Below are 20,800 nucleotides of genomic sequence, written 5' to 3'. Positions count from 1 at the left end.
TGCAGGATGGCCTCACTGTTCAAAAAGTTTAATATACACAAGTGTCTTATGTAGTTCCTTTTTTTATTCTGTTCAGAGTCAATGACAGCGATGACTTAATCATGACAGAAAACGAAGTAGGAAAAATTGCCCTCCATATTGAGAAGGAGATGTTTAACTTGTTTCAAGTTACAGATAATCGCTACAAGAGTAAATATCGCAGCATCATGTTCAACCTGAAGGACCCTAAAAATCAGGTGTGTTCCTGGTGTCGGTGCGTTGGAGTATTCCTGTTCTGTTCGCTGGGCGCTAAAGGGATAAACCAATATTTTGAGATGTTCGTGTCCTTTCCAGGAAAGCTAAGACGTTTCTTTCTCCTCTGTGACCCTTCTGCTGCCCATGTATTGTTGCACTGGCGTTGAGCGTCCTGGAAACCCCTTCCCTTCCCTGCCTTAACTAGGGTCGCGTCTGCTTCCTGGCTTCCCTGAAGTGCGCCTTTTATCACCACGTTAGTCTCCTCTCAACATTGCTGTAAAGTTACAAGCCAGTCGCTTCACTGGGCTCCAAAATAAAGTCCAGTTCTTCATCCCAGTATATGAGGGTGTCCACATGCCGGCCTCAGACAGCCTTTTCCACCTTATTTTCTCATATTCCTCATCAGCCGAGTGAGCCTGATGGTTTGGGCTGCTTGAGTTCTCACCACTTGGAGCAGGGGCTGCTCACGCCCAGGTAGTGGGATCAGTCCTTCCTCACTGCAGCATGGGCCATGCGACGAGGACAGAAACTCCAGCTGGGAGGGATAGGCCGCCGGGCTGACAGCCTTCTGGTGGTCTCTCTCCATCGGCCTCCAGGCTTCTCCCTGTTTAGAATTTTAGGATATTGAAATACCCCGACTTTGCATCTCACCATTGAACAGCCCTAAACAGAAATGATTTGTTCCTGACACTACCTTTTTGACTTGTGTCCACCTTGTGTACATAAGTGTTTTTCCTGAGGTGTTGTGTGTTGTTTTTTTTTAGCAGAGCTAGTGCAGCACAGGCCGTGAAACCCACTGTTGAACCTTATTACCTGTGCTCTCTGGGCTGCCATTTGCTCACAGCAGGGATATCCCGGGGCGCACTCTCATAAGGCCGTTTGGGGAGTTAGGTCACACCCTGCAGGGAGGGCTCAGCCCAGTGCCACGCGCAAGTGGGCCCTGAGGGCCTTTGTCCTGTGCCCGCTAAACTTCTGGGCAGCTGTGTTTTCCATACGCTCTCTGTATTGACAGATACAGGAATATTATTTGAGTAAACGAAAAATACTTGTTTATAGGGACTCTTCCATCGTGTTCTGCGTGAGGAAATCTCTTTGGCGAAACTTGTGAGACTGAAGCCAGAAGAACTTGTATCTAAAGAGCTTTCCACGTGGAAAGAGAGGCCAGCGAGATCTGTGAGTGCTGAGGGGCACCTGCGGAGGCACCCAGGACTCGAGCTTAATAGAAATAAATTCATAGATGGCTGCATGAGCGATGCTTTCCTCCTAGAAAACAAGGCCTAAGCTCTGTTTCATCTTTTTCATTTCAGGTGATGGAGTCCAGAACTAAACTGCACAATGAAAGCAAGAAGACGGCCCCCAGGCAGGAGGCCATCCCCGATCTGGAGGACTCTCCGCCAGTGTCGGATTCAGAGGTAAGCATTTGGGAGATTTTGTGTTCACTGAGAATAGACTAATCCATCCCAAATGTTTTGAGGTTATCTTAAATTATTGGGCAGGACACTGAGCTTACAGCAGGTGTATGTCATTGTGGCATTCCTCAGTCCTTGTATTCGGTGGTCCTTTTTTCTCCCCCGTGGGTCTCAATCCCATGAGACTGCTTTTCTTGTGTGTTGCTAATTTGGAGCTGAGTTTGGAGAAGAAACGACCTCACTTTTTTTTCTTTTTCTTTTTTAGGAACAGCAAGAGTCAGCACGTGCTGTCCCTGAGAAGAGCACAGTGCCGCTTCTTGACGTCTTCAGCAGCATGTTGAAAGACACCACCAGTCAGCACCGCGCACACCTCTTCGATCTCAACTGTAAAATTTGCACAGGTGAGCACAGTTCAGGGGATGGAGCCTTGGAGCTGAGACTAAACTTGGTTTTGTTAAAAATCACTGAACCTTCTAAAAGCAACCGCACGTAAGCTTAAACACACAGAAAGGCCAGAATGATTTCCTGCCCTGCCTTTAGAGTATTGCTTTCGGCTTTGTGTGAGAAACACCAGTGTGCCGGCTGGGTTTCTCACAGAGCCTTTCCTCGCCTTCTTCAGGCCAGGTTCCCTCCGCAGAAGATGAGCCAGCTCCGAAAAAACAAAAATTGTCAGCTTCTGTTAAGAAAGAAGACTTAAAATCAAAGCATGACAGCTCTGCACCTGACCCAGCTCCTGATTCAGCTGATGAGGTGATGCCGGAGGCTGTGCCTGAAGTTGCCTCTGAGCCAGGCCTAGAAAGTACTTCTCATCCAAATGTGGACAGAACATATTTCCCTGGGCCTCTAGGAGATGGCCATCCCGATCCCTCCCCGCTGGAAGACCTGTCCTCCTGCCCAGCCTCCTGTGGGAGCGGGGTCGTCACCACCGTCACAGTGTCCGGCCGGGACCCCAGGACCGCTCCAAGCAGTTCATGCACAGCCGTGGCCTCCGCAGCATCCCGCCCAGACAGCACCCACATGGTGGAAGCCAGACAGGATGTGCCGAAGCCTGTCTTGACTTCTGTGATGGTGCCCAAGTCCATACTAGCTAAGCCATCCTCATCTCCTGACCCAAGATACCTGTCAGTTCCTCCGTCACCAAATATCAGGTGCGTACTTCAGATGTGGTCTGAACAAGCCAAACTTTTTTTTTAGATTAACGAAAGGAAAGATAACTGGTGATTAAATAGTTGAACTCGGAAATGTAACCTGAAATACAGCTTCACTCTTTCATCTTTTAAAAAGCCCCAGTTGTAGGGTGCCTTATTGTCCTTTTGGAAGTAGAGATCTTAGAAATTTACATTTAAATTTGTGCTCATCCAGTTTTGTTGCCTATTCACTTTATTTTTCTTTAACCAAAATGTCTGTATCATTTTAATTAAAGTAAGTAATTGGCAAAAGTAAGCTACCAAAAACGTAAAACTTGCAAGAGTTCACTTTTGCTTTTACATATAAAGTCTTTGTACTCTTGAAGCCGGGCACAGTGGCTCACACCTGTCATCCCAGCATGTGCTTGAGCCCAGGAGTTTGAAACCAGTCTGAGCAACATGGCAAAACCCCATCTCTACAAAAAAGACAAAAATTAGCCAGGTGTGGTAATGCACGCATGTAGTCCCAGCTACTTGAAAGGCTGAGGTGGGAGGATCACCTGAGCCTGGGAGGCGGAGACTGCAGCCAGCTGTGTTGCACCACCGCACTCCAGCCTGCATGACAGAATGAGATCCTGTCTCAAAAAAAAAAAAAAGGCTTTCTACTTTTGAAATTCTCATTGCACAGAGAGACATTGACTTTTTTTTTATGGTTTTGTTTTACAGCACTTCAGAATCACGTTCCCCTCCAGAGGGAGACACGACCCTCTTTTTGTCTCGACTCAGCACCATTTGGAAAGGATTTATTAACATGCAGAGTGTGGCAAAATTTGTCACTAAGGCGTATCCTGTCTCTGGGTGTTTTGATTACCTCAGTGAGGTTAGAACCAAGAAAATGTGTGTGCGTGTGTGTGTCTTTCATAGGAGTTTCTAAACTAGAGTCAAACACATGACTTTCTCCCTTAATTCAGGAGGTAGGAGAGAAACAGAAATGCCTGACACTCTTGCAACCGGCTGTCTGGATGCAGAAACGCCTCTTAAATACAAAGTGGCGACGGCCGTGATGAGTCCGCAGGTTCAGCAGTTTGGACAGGGTCGGAAATGTGAGCCTGCAGTCTGGCCTCTCAGTGATCGGTTTCGCTGGGGCACTGACCACATGGCTGTGCGCACAGCCAGGTGTTCGGAGCCTGCTTTACACACACCTGGCCACTTGCGGGGTGGCGCATATGACCCCATGGCAGGCCTTTTAGTTTTCAGAATTAACCAGAAAACAGCAGTAGCATTTATGACTTTAATGCAAGGAGTCACCCTGGCTCATATGTGAATCGTTACTCTCTGTGTATGTACATAAAGACAGCATAGAAGTGTTGGGCAGTCATTTCTAAACATAATCTTGTCTGGCAGAAGGTTGGCATCACACCCCCTTTGGATTTGGTCACTTGTCATCCTGGACGTAATACATTTAATACAAGTGTGACTCTTTTCCTTGGAATAGCTGTAGTCTTCTTGAATCTTGGGTAGTATGTGCCTTCACGTGGCTGCATTCATCTTTTTGTGACTACTACAGTTCAAAGTGATTTACGCAAAGTCCTTTCTGTTTAGGATTTGCCTGACACAATTCACATTGGTGGGAGGATCGCACCGAAGACAGTTTGGGATTATGTTGGCAAACTCAAGTCTTCTGTGTCTAAGGTACCTGCTTATAGTATAAATTCTGCAACCATGGAAAATTGTGTTGATTTCAACACATCTTTTTTTAACCTCTCGTTTGGATGAGTTAACACTTAAAATGTTAGCCTGTAGCTTACTAGATATTTCCAGGTGAATGTTAAAAATTAAGTTTTGCAGTGAGCTGAGATCGCACCACTGCACTCCAGCCTGGGAGACAGAGCAACACTGTCTCAAAAAAAAAAAAAAAAGTTTACATAGTTGTATGATTGTGTGAAGGTGTCTGAGTGTGCCGTGGTAGAAGTTTGTTTCTCATTTATTATAATGTATGTGCGGTTAAATTTTAGGAAGAAATAGATACGTTTTATTTTCTTGTTTTTTTATGATTGAAGGAGCAGAAGGTGTCTTTTGCAGGGGTGATCAGGCTCAGGGCACTCAACCTGGGCTCTTGAATGGTCCTGGTTTTCTGGGACCCCCTGAGATGTAGCTACAGCTGTGCGTGTCTGTCTGTGGTTTTCTCTGGGGAATCTCTGTAGTCTTCGTCAGGTTCACGAAAGGGGTAGACCCTGTCGTCTAGTTTAACCCCCTCTAGGGAGGGGCACAGACAGCCATTGCAGATCATGCAGCTGGTTCCTCGTGACCGGGGCCATCGTGCATGTAGGAAGAGCCGGCTCGGCTCCAGACACTGCTGGGCTCACATGTCACGTGAATTGCCTCACTGAGACAGCAGCTCTGTGAGATCGTGGCTGTGAGTCGGAGAGATCTGACAAGGTTTCCTTTTGAAAGCAGGATGTGAATTGGGCGTGTGATGCTTGAGCCACATTTTCTTTATGAGTGCTTCCCACTCTTCCATTGCAGGAGCTCTGTCTGATCCGCTTCCACCCCGCCACAGAGGAAGAGGAGGTCGCCTATATCTCTCTCTACTCCTATTTTAGCAGCCGTGGCCGCTTTGGTGTTGTAGCTAATAACAACAGGCACGTCAAGGACCTCTACCTGATCCCGCTGAGCGCCCAGGACCCTGTTCCATCCAAACTCTTGCCCTTTGAGGGACCAGGTAAGCGCCGGCTTTCTGGGTGGAGGTGAGGCCCACCTGCACCTGCACCCCTCCTCCCACTGACATGCCCTGCTGAGTCCTGACCAGCCCAGGGCTCTCTGGGAGCAGGAGTTAGGAGCACAGACGCAGCGGTTAGCAATAGGATTCATCTTTGAGGGCGTAGGACTGTGGCACGAGAAGTACCCCTGATTCACAGCATAAACTGTCTTAGGAGAGTTTTTTAGAGAGGGAAAAACCCACAGCCTGCAACCAGCTCATCTTGGCCTCAGGTCAGAGAAGACTCAGTGCCCAGGAGCCCGAGGCTCAGCCAGAAAGGGAGGTGACACTCCCAGCGGCCCGCTCTTTCCTCTAGACAGACTCGGGAGCCAGCACACACCGGGAAGTGGCTCCGTCAGGGATCACTTCTCTAACAGGGATGGATTTCCAGGAGACTTAACAATAATGACATAGAAAACTATTTCTAGAAATAATTATTTTAAAATCTGCGGCTCAAATTGTAATAGGTTCATTCATCTTTGGCAAGCTACTTTGTGTTTGCACGTTCCTTGGAAAGTACTGTATTTAAACGATTATTTACAAATAGGCTAAAATACATCTTTGTCAAGGGTTGAGGGTGATTCCAGGGGCCACGTGCTCTGTTAGTGACCAGCTCTTTCATAGCCCCTTAGAAGAAGCTGATGTGACTTCAGTTAGGGATTAGTATCTGATGCCCAACTGAAGTGTCTCCGTGGCCATGCAGTCCCCAGAGGATTGGTGTTCTCTCAAAGCGGGTGTGTGGATCACACAGTGTCCTCTAAAGTGCTTCGTCATAAAGGCAGGTGCTGTCTGGACCCTGTGCCTCAGTGCCCTCTGTCCCTGTCACCAGGCCTCGGCGGGTGTTCCTGCCATAGCTGTGCAGGGTGCTCCCACCCACACCCCTCATGCCGCACCCTAGCTAGCTGGGGTCCTGTAGGGGCCACTCCACATCTTGGGCAGGACTTCTGTCGCCCCAGACACAGCCCATGTTCCTACTGGAGCCCATTCTTCACAGCCGGAGTGGGCTCAGCCTATGCCTGTGTTGTGGAATTATATGTCCATAAAGGGATTGGTTAGTATCAGTAATTTCAGGGTTAAATATTTGCTGGCTTGGTGCATTAAATTATTTTAGTGCCAGATAAATTTTTAAAAGCAAAGTGCTTTAGGGTGTCCCCTCAAATCCTACTTGGGATAAAGAGATGCCACCTAATGGGTGGCAGAAAGGACCCTGGTAGAGGTTCTTGGTGTTGCTTGTGAAGAGCTCTGGCCAGCTCCACGTGACCAGGGAGAGGAAAAGCCCGGCCCTCCTGGAGGTGAAGACCGAGAAGCTGACCTCTCCGCACCTGTGAAGACCCACTGGTCAGTTGCAAGTGCGACAGTGTGTGCACTCAGTGCAGACACTGCAGCACCTCAGCACTTCCCTACCGGGGTGGAAAGAGCACTTTTTCTTTACAGAAACATGATTCATAGATAGCGAGCCTCCCCTTTTTAAAACAATTGAAGCGATATTTCATCCTTTCTTGAGCTTCTCTCCCTGCTCCATCTCCAAAGTTGGAGCTGTCAGGTGAGCACAGGTTGTAGGGTGTTGAGCGAGCCCCGGCGCATGCCGGGCACCGGGTTCCCCACACTGGGCAGTGACGGGGCCCAGGGAGGCCACCAGAGGAGCGGCGCCTCCATTCTCCCCACAGCAAGGGCTGGCTGTGCAGGTGCAGCCCCGGGGCAGAGGGAAAGGACAGGTCTCCCAGCACCTCCCGGATGGCACCAGGACAAGGAGGGCTGGGCTGGGGTCACTCACCTTGTCTGCTGAGTGCGATGGCGCCAACCACCCACACTGTCAGCTCCGCGACCAGCTGGGGGAACGTCACACTCGCCCACCAAGGCACTTGCTGAGGCCACGACGCCGCCTGACGGGGACACACAAAAGCCCCAGGGACTTTGATCCACGATAAAGAGCAGAGGCGTCTGGGTAAAGTAACACAGGGCGAGGGACTTTAGAAAAGTAACAGCTAGTGAAACCTTTCCATACACTTCAGAAATGTTTTAACTTAAGACTTCAGTATAATGTTAACTTCTCCTGATGTCCTTGTTGACATGAATGCGTGTGCGTGAAATCTCACACACTTCCATGGTCACTAAACAGCCTTGACCCCGGGCCAGGCCATCGGGTACTCGGCCCGCTTCATGTACTGATTACTTGACTTGGCGTTTTCTAGATATAAACATGTACATGTGTGTCCTGGCTTTGTGGTGTAAATGTGTAGTGCGTGTGCATGTGCGCGCGTGTGTGTGTGTGTAAGGCTAGGTCCTGGCACGTTTCCCCTGTCTCAGCGGACCCTGTCCTCACGGAGATAGCCCAGAAGCCCTTGGACAGCACAGGCCACACCTGAGGGTGCTGATGGTGGTGACTCCACAGAGCTGTGGTCAGGGGTGAGCGTGTGCCGCGCAGCTTGGAGTCACGCCCCCGGAAGTGCTGGGCGAGGGTCTGCAGGACCCAGCTCCATTCTAGAGCCTCAGTTCTCTGCGGCACATGCAGCACAGGCCTGAAGGAGACCTGGCGCCCCAGCCTTGAGCTGCCCGTCTGCATCAGGGCACTGATGTGGGAGCATCTTCCCCTGGGGATGTTAAGGAGAAGGTCCCGTTGGGGGTAGAGATTCACGCAGAAAAGAGTGACTGACTCGTCCATGTGCCTCAGTTTATACCACACAATTGCAGGTGTCCGTGCCTCCCACACATGGGGACCTAGTGGGTTTTGACAGCGTGGTGTCCAGTCCCAGCCCCCTCAGTGCTTGCTGTTCACACTTAAGCAAGTGAAGGCCTGAAGGTGCCCAGCTGTGCCCTCAGGGGAAACTAAGTCACCCGCCCTGTCAGCACTTGGCCCTTGTCGGGCAGTGAGAGTGGAGCTGCCCCCGCAGCACCCTCAGGAGCCATGCAGTTCACAGCAGTAGCTGGATCTCCCTGAGGACATTTGTCCTTGCATATCTTAATGATTTGTCCACAGAAACACCGGGTTGTCTTCCTCTGCCCCTCTGCCCCGCAGTGGGGGCACTCTCTGTAACTCAGCATCACGGGGCGGGGGCAGCTGGGAGGCCTGGTTCCAGGTGACCTTCTCCACCTAGATGTTCACCCCACTCAGTTCCAGCTTTACCAACAGGGCTCCCCGCAGGGACTTGGGGTCGCAGAGTCCCGGCCTGTCTCAGGGCCTTGTTCATGGAAGGGAGATGAGTCAGGTTGAAAGCTCATCGTGTAGGGTTCTGTGCGGGGCCCTTACAGGACTGGACCGCAGCCAAGATGCCAGCCTGTTAACCATGCCCAGCCCCCGTCATTTCCGCGTGAAGCCGCAGGCCTCGGAGCCTTGGTCTGAAATGCCTGTGGAGTAACCGCGGTCCATAAACATGGGTGCACAGTCTGTTCTCCCCAAGTACAGGGCAGGAGGAAACACCGCCCTCTGTAGCTGCTCGAATGGAAAGGGCTCTTTTCTCTGAGGTCTTTATACATTAGAAAGCTCTTCTGGGAAGAATGTTTGAACCCATAGTGTCTTTCTGTATTCACTTTTAATTGCTTTCTAAATTAGCTGAGAAATTCTGACTTGAAATATTGTCAGGTAAGCATTTCTTCAGTTTTCATGTGTGTATGTAACAGTAGCTTTGCATGGAAATTGTAATCAGAGTCAAATACAGTATTGAATGGAATGTACTGCCTTCTCCTCCTAAATCAATAAACATCTTTCATGGAAACTGGTCCTTGTTTGTTTGAATTGGAACCATTTGGTGGCTCCTGGTCACCTATCCTAGGCCCCCGTTTGCTTTCCATAAGCCAGCGCAGCGCACCCTAGTGGTGTCCCGAGCTCTGCAGCCCACCCAGCAGCTGCTGGAGCTGACGCAGTGCAGGCTGGTGCTGCCCTGGGGCCCTTCTCGGCACCCCGGCACCCAGAAGAAGATGGACGTCGCTCTCCTCTTACCTGAGACGTGCTGGACCCAGTGGCTTTGTGCAGGTCTTAGAGATTCCCAGTTGGAACGAGGGAGGGTCTGTGTGTGTGTGAGTGGGTGTGTTTGGTGGGTTGGGGGAAGTCACTTCTTCCCACCTTAATTGCCAAGTCTTTCTATCCAAGTCATACGTCAACCCTTGTTGATTAACTTCCACACAGTTTCTGTTCCAGCAGGTGTGAACATTTTGTTTTGACAGATGCAGACAATTGAGAGAGTTTTCATTTTAAATCACTGATAGTGGGATGTGCCAGGTGGGTTTAGGGGTAAAGGCCTCATTGTGATAGTTTGGGGTTGGGAGGAGTCAGGTTTCGGGTGGTTCATTTAGTAAGAAGGAGCGTCTTCCTGCAGCCTCAGGTTCAGTACCAAGGGCGCTTCCTGCACTCTGAGAAGCAGGTGGTTCCCTTTGCCAGCTGCCTTGTCCCCCAGTCCCTGTTGCGACACACCTGGACACAGATCCTGGTTTTGGTCTTGGCCCACACAGCTTTTCGAATACACCCTTTTATCTTCAGTTTCTTGAGCTCTTTTCCTGTGCGTGTGGTCTGATTCTGACCACTGAGTCCAGACCCCTCCGTCATGAATACGCAAAGGACACAGACATGGTGCTAAAAAGGCCTGTTTGCTTGCACGTGGTACGCCCTGAAGAAAGCCATTTGCCTTCTGGCCTTTCAGAGGGTGTTGGGGGAACGTCCACACCCTTGTTCCAGGCCTGATCAGTACCCTTCAGTGGAAGTGCAGGGGCACGTTTAGCCGCAGCTGGCGTCTCCAGGCCCTGGTCCCTGGTTGCTTTATGAACTGAGGCCCTCAGTAGCCCTCAGGAGGAAGGTGGGTAAGTAAGCCTACCGTGCCCTGTGCCACCCGCGACCTGGCTGGTGCCAGCTTCGTGCAGGCCTCACTCTCTGCACCTTCCCGGGGCACCCTCCCTCCCAGGGCTCACACACCACGGGGCAGCTGCCGAGGGGAGGGGCTAGCCTGGGAACAGCCCCTGGGCAACCTCGACTGCCCCTCCTGAGGTGGGGGCTCTGTGACCTTTCGACCTTACTGGTCTGCTGGACATGCCAGGCAGTGGCAGGCACACCCTTTCCTCCAGGGGAAGATGGCTCCCAAGGTCCAGCCAGGCGAAGTGCACTGCTCCTTCCACGAAGAGTTATTTCCAAGGCGCCTGCCACATTTTACATATTCATGCAACCATACATAATAACAAACATGAGTTGGGTGACAAGATTTGACTGTTTCACAGCGGGTGTGCCTTTTTGGACAGCCCAATTTAAATTTTAAATGGCGGGGAAATTCAGAACGAACACCCATCTGACTCTGCAGCTTTCTTTATTCAGTCACCAGTGTTTGCAGATGAGAGCACCAAGAGCTGGGAGCACTTACACGTGCCAGCTGCGTGTTTGATGCCAATCTCCAGATGGTTGCTGTTTTCAAGACTAAAGAATCTTGCCAGGGTTGGGATATACTAATTATTTTTTTCATTAACAAGCAAGTTAGCCATTAAACATTTGAGTTGTAGTGACACACCACGAGACGGGACCACGTAACAGTGATTTTGTACATCACACTGCCACCCTAACAGCCCTTTAGAAGCTGAGTGTCTCCCTTGGGTGGCATGTCCCCTCTGTGTCAGAGTCAGCACTAGGCTTCCCCAGGTAACTTCCCCACACGAGGCCCCACAAGCCCTACTGCCCAGGGTCCTTCACGAGGCCTAGCCCATGCCTGTGTCTGTTCCCCGTGTCAGGTTCTGCAGGCAGAGGGCCTGGCTTACAGAGCCCGGCTTACAGAACTCAGCCTGAGCCTCAGTGCCCTTCCCACCAGGGCGTGGTGGGCTCTGCAGATGTATGGTCCAGGAAGGCCATAATAGCCAATTTCATAACCGAACATACCCGAAAAGTGGATTTGAGTAAGCTGTGTAATAGCTTATTCAGTAAACAGCTGTTGTGCTGAGAGAAATACCATTTTAAAATATGTTCAACTCATGTTAAGCAGAACATGAACTCGACAGGTTTGCTGAGCAGCAGAGCTCAGCTGTGCCCTTCGGTGTGGCCCGGCTGGTTTTCCTGCTTCCCTCCTCCTCTGCCCACCCAGCCCTTTCACTGGCACTGTGCTACTATCCGGGGGACAGAGAGTGAAGAGGAGGTGGAGGTGAGGTGCTGGGAATCTCAGCTCTGTCCAGCAGCCTGTGAAGGAAGAGGCCTTTGGTCCTCTCTCCAGGAGGGAGGAAGTGTCCCGTGGAGCAGGCTGGTCCCAACTCAGTCTGGCAGGCCTGGTATTCCTCCCTTCACCCGTCTTCCGTGCTCAGCCTGTCCATCAGTTCCTTAGTGGAATTTAGGGAGATGAACAACAAATGTACTTAGAACTACGTGGTGGTGCCCGTCCAAACAACTACCTGAAGCAGTCCGTGATGATCTTTAACATCACCTGAAGCACGGGAAATCATACTGGTTTTCACTGTAAGGGGAAGAAAATCTGTAGTGTGAGCACCTTTTGTATACCACAGTCACGTTAAATTATCTGTACCGTTGAGTTGTTACGGTTTCATCTCACATAGTGTTACGTCGCTGCCGCTGAAACGTCCCACCCATGTGTATCACTTTCCCTCAGCTCCTGTTTTGGGATGTGGGTTTTTATATTCCCCTTTGGCATTCTTGATTGATTATGAGTGTGGGGAGGGTCGTTACTGGAATGTTAGTACTCCTGATTGAAGTTACCACAACTTACGACGTTGGGAATATCTTTGAATAATTTTTTTTAAACTAATACTGTGCCTTAAAACCCCCAGTGCGCGTCGTCCACCTGCTCTGCTCTTTGCCACCTGTTTGCTGAGCACCTCGGTGCTTTACATGAGCATAGTGTCTGTCCTGTGTACAAAGACATGAACCTTAGGGAGTCTTTGATATGTTAATGCTCACTGAATTTCTAAACCCAAAACATTTATTTTATCTTTTTTCCAAGAGAGTCTCACTCTGTTGCCCAGGCTGGAGTTCAGTGGCACGATCTTGGCTCACTGCAACCTCTGCCTCCCAGGTTCAAGCAATTCTCTCCTGCCTCAAGCCTCCTGAGTAGCTGGGACTACAGGCACACGCCACCACGCCTGGCTAATTTTTTTGTTTTGTTTTGTTTTGTTTTTTTGAGACAGAGTCTCACTCTGTCACCCAGGCTGGAGTGTAGTGGCGTGATCTTGGCTCACTGCAACCTCCACCTCCTGGGTTCAAGCGATTTCTCCTGCCTCAGCCTCCTGAGTAGCTGGGACTACAGGTGTGCACCACCACACCCAGTTAATTTTTGTATTTTTAGTAGAGACGGGGTTTCACCATGTTGGCCAGGATGGTCTTGATCTCTTGACCTCATGATCCGCCCACCTCAGCCTCCCAAAGTGCTGGGATTACAGGCGTGAGCCACTGCACCCGGCCCAATTTTTGTATTCTTAGTAGAGACGGGGTTTCACCACGTTGGCCAGACTGGTCTCAAACTCTTGACTTTGTGATCCACCCGCCTTGGCCTCCCAAAGTGCTGGAATTACAGGCGTGAGCCACCATGCCCAGTCCAAAGCATTTATTTTAGCCATTTCATTTAATGCCGTTTTTCCTGTCTAGTTGTAATTCTGACACCAGAGACTAATGGATGACCTCATGGCTTGTGCTTTATTGATTATTATGACTTTATTGATAATTTAATATTAGTATATTTAGAGTAATTATGTGTTGCAACTCCTAAGTTAAAGACAAAAAGGGGTCCGGATGCGGTGGCTTACGCCTGTAATCCCAGCACTTTGGGAGGCCGAGGCAGGTGGATCACCTGAGGTCAGGAGTTCGAGACCAGCCTGGCCAACATGGTGAAACCTCTTATCTACTAAAAACACAAAAATTAGCCAGGCATGGTGGTGCATGCCTGTAATCCCAGCTACTCAGGAGGCTGAGACAGGAGAATTCTCCTGAACCTGGAAAGCAGAGGTTATAGTGAGCCGAGGTCGCGCCACTGCACTCCAGCCTGGGCAACAGAGCGACACTCCATCTCAAAAAAAAAAAAAAAAAGGCTGTTTGTTACCTTCCTGGCAGTGGCACGAGGGGAAGAAGAGCATAGCTGAGCTGTTGTGTTGAGGTCATGTGCGACAATGCCCTTTTCACCCTGCGGGCTCACACCATGGCCTCCCTCCCCTCCACACTACTGCTCTAGCATTATAGATAATTTAAAATATGTAACAAATTCAGACGATTGGGATGAATTCCCTTGTGGATTGGGCCTTCGGTTCCATGGTTGGTGACGAGGGGTTAGTCGCCCCCTTCACATGGCTCCGGGAGGACTGGGTTGGTGCATTCCTGGCTGGGTGTGTTCCCAGCTCGTTCCCGGGGCAGTGCGTTCCCCGGGCGGTGCGTTCCTGGGGCGGAATCGTCCAGGCTTTTGCAACTGTCTTGACACTTGATCTTATTTTGCCACAGAATGGCTTATTTCTGTCTATTAAACGTTCCCCGTGAAAGCCCTTAATGAAATTCACCTCTAAAGGGTAAAAGCTGGATTTAGATTCTAAAATTTGCACAAATATTTTGTTTTTCAGGTCTTGAGTCACCACGTCCGAATATAATTCTTGGGTTAGTAATCTGCCAAAAAATCAAACGTCCCGCAAACAGCGGAGAGTTAGACAAGATGGACGAAAAGCGGACCCGACTTCAACAAGAAGAAGCGGACGTTCCGGCCTATCCAAAAGTAGCCACAGTCCCGCAGTCCGAAAAGAAGCCCTCCAAGTATCCACTCTACTCTGCAGACACGGCTGTCAGCACCACACCTCCTGGGTCGCCACCCCCTCCGCCCCCTCTTCCAGAACCACCGGTGCTAAAAGTGCTGTCATCCCTCAAACCTGCAGCCACCAGCCCAGCCACAGCAGCCACAACATCAGCAGCAGCCTCCACGGCAGCTTCCTCCACCGCTTCGTCTGCTTCCAAAACAGCATCACCGCTGGAGCACATCCTGCAGACTCTCTTTGGAAAGAAGAAATCATTCGACCCGTCCGCCAGAGAGCCTCCCGGGTCCACCGCAGGTCTCCCCCAGGAGCCCAAAACCACAGCAGAGGACGGGGTGCCGGCACCTCCGTTGTTAGATCCGATCGTCCAGCAGTTCGGTCAGTTCTCAAAAGATAAGGCTCTAGAGGAAGAGGAGGACGACAGGCCATACGACCCCGAGGAGGAGTACGACCCGGAGAGGGCCTTCGACACTCAGCTTGTGGAGCGAGGGCGGCGCCACGAGGTGGAAAGGGCTCCCGAAGCAGCTGCAGCTGAGCGGGAAGAGGTGGCCTATGACCCCGAGGATGAGACCATCTTAGAAGAAGCGAAAGTGACTGTTGATGACCTGCCCAACAGGATGTGTGCCGACGTGAGAAGGAACTCCGCGGAGAGGCCTGCCGAGTCGGTGGCCGGGGCTGCCACGCCCTCCCTGGTGGAGCAACAGAAGATGCTAGAAGAGCTGAACAAACAGATCGAGGAGCAGAAGAGACAGCTGGAGGAGCAAGAAGAAGCTCTCAGGCAGCAGAGGGCCGCCGTCGGGGTCTCCATGGCCCACTTCTCGGTGTCGGACGCCTTGATGTCTCCACCACCAAAGTCGTCCTTGCCCAAGGCGGAGCTGTTCCAGCAAGAGCAGCAGTCTGCAGACAAGCCCGCCTCACTGCCCCCCGCCAGCCAGGCGTCAAACCACAGGGACCCCCGGCAGGCGAGGCGCCTGGCCGCTGAGACCGGTGAGGGGGACGGGGAGCCTCTCTCCAGGCTCTCGGCACGTGGTGCCCAGGGTGCCCTGCCCGAGAGAGAGGCTTCCAGGGGTGGCCTCGTGGGCCAGGCGCCCATGCCAGTCCCGGAGGAAAAGGAGCCAGCCTCTTCCCCCTGGGCTTCGGGCGAAAAGCCCCCAGCGGGGTCCGAGCAGGACGGCTGGAAGGCAGAGCCTGGGGAGGGCACCCGCCCTGCCACGGTTGGAGACAGCTCGGCCAGGCCTGCCCGGAGGGTGCTGCTGCCCACACCGCCTTGCGGTGCCCTGCAGCCCGGCTTCCCGCTGCAGCACGACGGTGAGAGGGACCCTTTCACCTGCCCGGGGTTCGCGTCGCAGGACAAGGCTCTCGGCTCAGCCCAGTATGAGGACCCAAGAAATCTTCATTCTGCTGGAAGGAGCAGCAGCCCTGCAGGTGAAACAGAGGGGGACAGAGAGCCACAGGCCAGACCCGGCGAGGGCACCGCCCCGCTCCCCCCACCAGGACAGAAAGTGGGGGGCTCTCAGCCCCCGTTTCAGGGTCAGCGGGAACCTGGACCTCATGCTTTGGGGATGTCAGGGCTTCACGGCCCCAATTTCCCGGGACCAAGGGGGCCAGCCCCTCCGTTTCCAGAAGAGAATATCGCTTCTAACGATGGGCCACGAGGGCCTCCGCCAGCCAGATTCGGAGCCCAGAAGGGGCCCATCCCTTCCTTATTCTCGGGGCAACATGGGCCACCTCCTTATGGGGACAGCAGAGGCCCCTCACCCTCTTACCTTGGTGGACCACGAGGAGTGGCACCATCCCAATTTGAAGAACGCAAGGATCCCCATGGGGAAAAGAGGGAGTTCCAGGACGCCCCGTATAACGAGGTGACGGGCGCCCCGGCCCAGTTTGAAGGGACAGAGCAAGCCCCATTTCTGGGAAGCAGAGGCGGCGCGCCTTTCCAGTTCGGAGGTCAGAGAAGGCCACTGCTGTCTCAGCTGAAAGGCCCCCGAGGCGGCCCCCCTCCCTCTCAGTTTGGAGGTCAGAGAGGACCACCCCCTGGTCATTTCGTGGGCCCAAGAGGGCCCCATCCTAGTCAGTTTGAAACTGCCCGGGGCCCTCATCCCAACCAGTTTGAAGGACCCAGAGGCCAAGCGCCTAACTTTATGCCAGGTCCCAGGGGCATTCAGCCTCAGCAGTTCGAAGACCAGAGGGTCCATTCACCACCAAGATTCACAAACCAAAGGGCGCCTGCACCCCTGCAGTTTGGTGGACTACGGGGGTCTGCACCCTTTTCTGAAAAAAATGAGCAGACCCCTTCGCGATTTCACTTCCAGGGCCAGGCCCCGCAGGTGATGAAGCCGGGCCCCAGGCCCCTGCTGGAGCTTCCCAGCCACCCCCCGCAGCACCGGAAGGACCGCTGGGAGGAGGCCGGGCCGCCCTCCGCGCTCTCCTCCAGTGCGCCCGGACAGGGCCCCGAGGCCGACGGACAGTGGGCATCGGCCGACTTCCGAGAGGGGAAAGGCCACGAATACAGAAACCAGACTTTCGAAGGGAGGCAGAGAGAGCGGTTTGACGTGGGGCCCAAAGAGAAGCCGCTGGAGGAGCCCGACGCCCAGGGCCGGGCGTCCGAGGACAGGAGGAGAGAGCGCGAGCGCGGCCGAAACTGGAGCCGAGAGCGGGACTGGGACCGGGCCCGGGAGTGGGACCGACACCGGGACAAGGACTCCAGCCGGGACTGGGACAGAAACCGGGAGAGGAGCGCCAACCGCGACCGAGAGCGCGAGGCCGACCGGGGCAAGGAGTGGGACCGCAGCCGGGAGCGGAGCAGGAACCGGGAGCGCGAGCGAGACCGGAGGCGCGACCGGGACCGGTCCCGGAGCAGAGAGCGGGACCGAGACAAGGCCAGGGACAGGGAGCGGGGCCGCGACCGCAAGGACCGGAGCAAGAGCAAAGAGAGCGCTCGGGACCCGAAGCCCGAGGCCTCGAGGGCCTCCGACGCTGGCACCGCCTCGCAGGCCTAGACGCCCCGGCCGGTAGAGACACCTTTTTAAAGCCACGTTCGTAAGATGCGTTGAACAAATAGCTTTTGAAATAGCCACGATCTTAGATTCAGGATAGAATATTCTGGACTTGAACATTACTGTAATTTTGTGTAAATGGTTTCTTACAAGATTTCACATCTTTACAATTCTGATGCTTTTTTAAAAGAACTAAACTTTAATATTTCCATTTAAAATTAAAGAAATGGGAAATTGCCTACGGAGCATATTGCTTTTCAGATCATAGTTATCTTTTCCAATAACTTTATTGTAAATTTTAAGGGAGTTTCATTGGACCCTAGAGCCATACCTTCACTGACATCTCATCCGTTTGTGTTTCCAAAAGCTGCTTTTACAGGTCTTAGCCGCTGCCCCGGAGGCCGGTGTGGGCGTGACCTGCAGGCGTCCACCCTGCGGCTGCGGGAGAAGTGTTAGTAGCTTGTATCTGGAGTCTTGAGAAACACAAACCTTACAAATGCATCTTTCTTTTGTCATAAAATTGGAATTACAGTTTTCAACTGGGAAACAGAAACACATTTCTTAGTGTGCTCAGATTTTATATATCACCTTATCAATGTTTTCCAAAATATGATTTAAAGCAACATCTGTCCTAGTATAATTGTTGCATTTTAAATAACAATTTATTGAAAAATGTTAAGTTTTACCAGCCTAAAAAAAGTAACAAACCAATTAAGTGTACTTTGGGGGCAGGGAGGAGTCCTTGATTCGAATAATCAGGAGTTTTGTTGGTCCAATTTCACCTTCTGAGCAGTTCTTCTGTATCCCGGGAAAAGTACACTCAGCCCCAAACTGGTATTTGTCAGACGATACATGTAAAAGTTTGTCCTTGAATGTGGAACAAGACTTGTGTAAAGTCTGAGACGGGAACTAGTGATCACTAGCTCAAGAACTGCAAATGAGACAGGAAGCTGTTCACTGTGAAACAGTCTCTTGCTTGTCGTGTATTTTTCGAGTACTTCTGAAGTGTGAAGTAAAAAAATCTGGCTAATTTATTTGTACAAATACACTTTGATAATTTTTTATATTTTCATAAACTTACTTTTACAGATGTATAATTAAAGAACTTCACTTGTTCTTTGGAGTCTGTTATTCCATTGTACGTCACTACAGATTTTTCACTTTATAGCACAGATTTTTTTAAGTTAAGAAAACATTGAGAATGTATCAGTTTGAGATGTTTGGTGTTGAAAGCCAAGTGTCCATAGGTTAAATTACATTAAAGTAGGTGTCATGTTCCAACATCTAGTATGATGAGAAGGTTTTGTTTAACATATAAAGCAAATTTTTCTAATTTAAATACACAAATGTAAAAATCAAGTGTGTTTCTTTAGTTTACTTGATAGAGATTCCTGTAAATTGTATTTTATATTGCGGAGGCTTGTATCACTGTACATGAGAACATGGAACGACCTAGGTTTTGTTACTCGCAGTAGAATAAACAGCTACAGGAAGTTTCTGTCTCGGGTCTTCATCAGCCTTTTTCTAACGCGGAGAAGTTTGGGGTCGTGCACGGACGCCCTGGCCACCCAGTTTCTTGTTGCTGGTTTGCCTGGGCGTGGGCAGGAGTGCCCTTTGGACCCCTCCCTGAACTCATGCTGAGCCCAGGGTGAGACTGGCCGGGTGTGGGTCCCCACATCCTTCCGTCACGGGGCAGCTGTCTCACTCCCTGTGGGGACCCAGCACCATCCAGCTCCGGAGACGATGGGCAGGAAGGTCGGGAGGAGGGACTCACCCCCTTCAGACCCTCTCCTGGGGCTGTCTGAGTGGGAGCCCGAGACCACTGCAACAGCCTCAACTGCGGTGAAGGAGTCTCATGGTTGGGGAGTGAGCCCCGAGGCCCCAGCCCATCCAGGCTGCAGCAGAGTGTGCACCCGCCCTCTGGGGGGCGTGCTGCTGCTGAGGATGTAGGTGGGCACGCGGGCTTGGCGGCCCAGACCCAGCAGTGCCAGTGGAGGAGACACGGTGGCCCACGTGCCTGCACACAGCGCGGCTGCAGGGACAGGCTCGGGGAGCTGGCGCCTGGCCTGCGAGCTTCCTCTGGTCGCCTGTGGGCCAGAGCTTGGCTTCCGAACAAGCGTATGGGTCCACAGCCCAGCCATGAGCAGACGCCGGTGGGACGTTTCCGCGCAGACCAGTGCAGGCCCCTTGGCCAAGTGTCTGGTGGGGCAGCAACAGCTCTGACCAGCCTCCTCCAACAGCTCCAGACCGTGACCTGTGCAGCCAAAGGGCTCACTGTGGAAACATGGCGAGGAAGACCTAGCTCCAGTCTGCCCCTGGGGTCGGCCGCGGCCCGGTCAGCCACACGAAACAGGGAAAGGCCCAGGCCCCGGAGCCCTGGCACCCACAGGACCACGAGGCACCACAGGGTCACTGAGCTGTAGCTCCCTGTTCTAGCACAGAGGCCGAGGCAGCTGTCGGGGGAAAATGGAAAGAGCCATCTCACTCAAGAACTTGGCACGGGGGCCTCCAACAGGGGGTAACACCCAAAGCAGCCAGCACCCTCCCCACACCAGGCATCAGCGAGTCCCAGGGAGGAGGCGGCAGTGGGGACCGTGGATGTGGCTGAGCTCGGGGGGCCTAACCAGAAGGGGAGAAAAGACAAGACCACATGAGACATGCCCAGACAGACAGTGACCTCAGCCCTCAGTGGCAGGGCAGGGCCAGTGAACAGGCTGAACCAGGGCGAGACTGGCTGGGTGCAGGTCCCCACATGCTGGGTCCGTCTTCCTGTGGGACACCTAGCAAAAGGGAGAAGAACCAAGCCTGCCCAAAACATCACACCCAGCAGTCACTGCTGTCGTTATTTTGGTATTTTCCTTAATCTTTTTCTCTCTGCATCTAAATTTTGACAAAATCGGGGTCCCTCAGGAGCACGCTGTGGCCTGGGGTTTGCTCCTCCTCCTCCGGCTGCTCTGCTGCTCCCAGCCGACCTCACTCCAGGGCTCAGGGGACCATGTGGGGACCCTGCCATTGGCTGAGTATGTCTGTTCCACAGGAGGCCGGGAGGCTCACTGGGCCTCCTCAGAGGAAAACCTGAATCAACTCCGTCATCCGCCTCCATAAACCACAGCTCTGCCTGGCATCTGGGCCTCCTGAAATGAATGTCCTTTCAGCTCCAGGGTCTAGTAATTCCTAAAAGGCCTGATTATTTCCCATTCCCGTTGCGCAGACTCCTGATAAACAGAGGAAGATTCCTTTGGGAAGGGGCGGTGGGAACTGCATGTTTTTGGCATTTAGCAGGGCCCCTTCCTCTGGGAGACTCAGTCTGTCCTTCATTCCAGGGGCCTGGGTCTGTCCAGAGTCTGGAACTTGGCCGAGGGCCCGGGACTCTGTGTTGGGGCTTCCAGTCAGAGCGCAGGACTCCTGCTCTCGGACCTATGGCCTTTCTGCCAGCACAGAACGGGGACGCCTTTGGCAGGATGTCTTTTTTTTCAGTTCTAGGGAAGCCGCGCCCATCAGGCAACGCGGGAACTCTGTGGGTCAGATGACTGTGCCTCTGCTGCCGCTCACGGCTGTGCTGGGAATCACATCCGG

The 20,800-nt window shown here is 52.4% G+C and overlaps 1 protein-coding gene across 7 annotated transcripts in view; it reads left to right on the top strand.

Annotated features, from left to right (window-relative positions):
- DIDO1 (death inducer-obliterator 1) overlaps positions 1 to 18,722 on the top strand; it is a 59,821-nt gene extending 41,099 nt beyond the window's left edge. For 6 of the 7 annotated variants that reach the window (XM_004062503.5, XM_019016926.4, XM_019016923.4 and 3 more), the window contains 9 exons: positions 77 to 236; positions 1,291 to 1,407; positions 1,542 to 1,646; positions 1,909 to 2,044; positions 2,263 to 2,791; positions 3,497 to 3,650; positions 4,373 to 4,462; positions 5,297 to 5,492; positions 14,046 to 18,722. In XM_004062503.5, the coding sequence (XP_004062551.3) occupies positions 77 to 236; positions 1,291 to 1,407; positions 1,542 to 1,646; positions 1,909 to 2,044; positions 2,263 to 2,791; positions 3,497 to 3,650; positions 4,373 to 4,462; positions 5,297 to 5,492; positions 14,046 to 17,227 (4,669 nt within the window). In that variant the 3' untranslated portion in view covers positions 17,228 to 18,722. Of the gene's footprint in view, positions 1 to 76; positions 237 to 1,290; positions 1,408 to 1,541; positions 1,647 to 1,908; positions 2,045 to 2,262; positions 2,792 to 3,496; positions 3,651 to 4,372; positions 4,463 to 5,296; positions 9,242 to 14,045 lie in introns of those variants that run through there. The other variant, XM_055372615.2, reaches the window with a different exon arrangement.
- Positions 18,723 to 20,800: the final 2,078 nt, after the last annotated feature.

Source organism: Gorilla gorilla, chromosome 21 (genome assembly GCF_029281585.2).
Source record: "Gorilla gorilla gorilla isolate KB3781 chromosome 21, NHGRI_mGorGor1-v2.1_pri, whole genome shotgun sequence".
NCBI classification, from domain to species: Eukaryota; Metazoa; Chordata; class Mammalia; order Primates; family Hominidae; genus Gorilla; species Gorilla gorilla.
The sequence above is the reverse complement of the archived record's forward strand: the minus strand, read 5'-3'. Positions and strand labels throughout refer to the sequence as shown.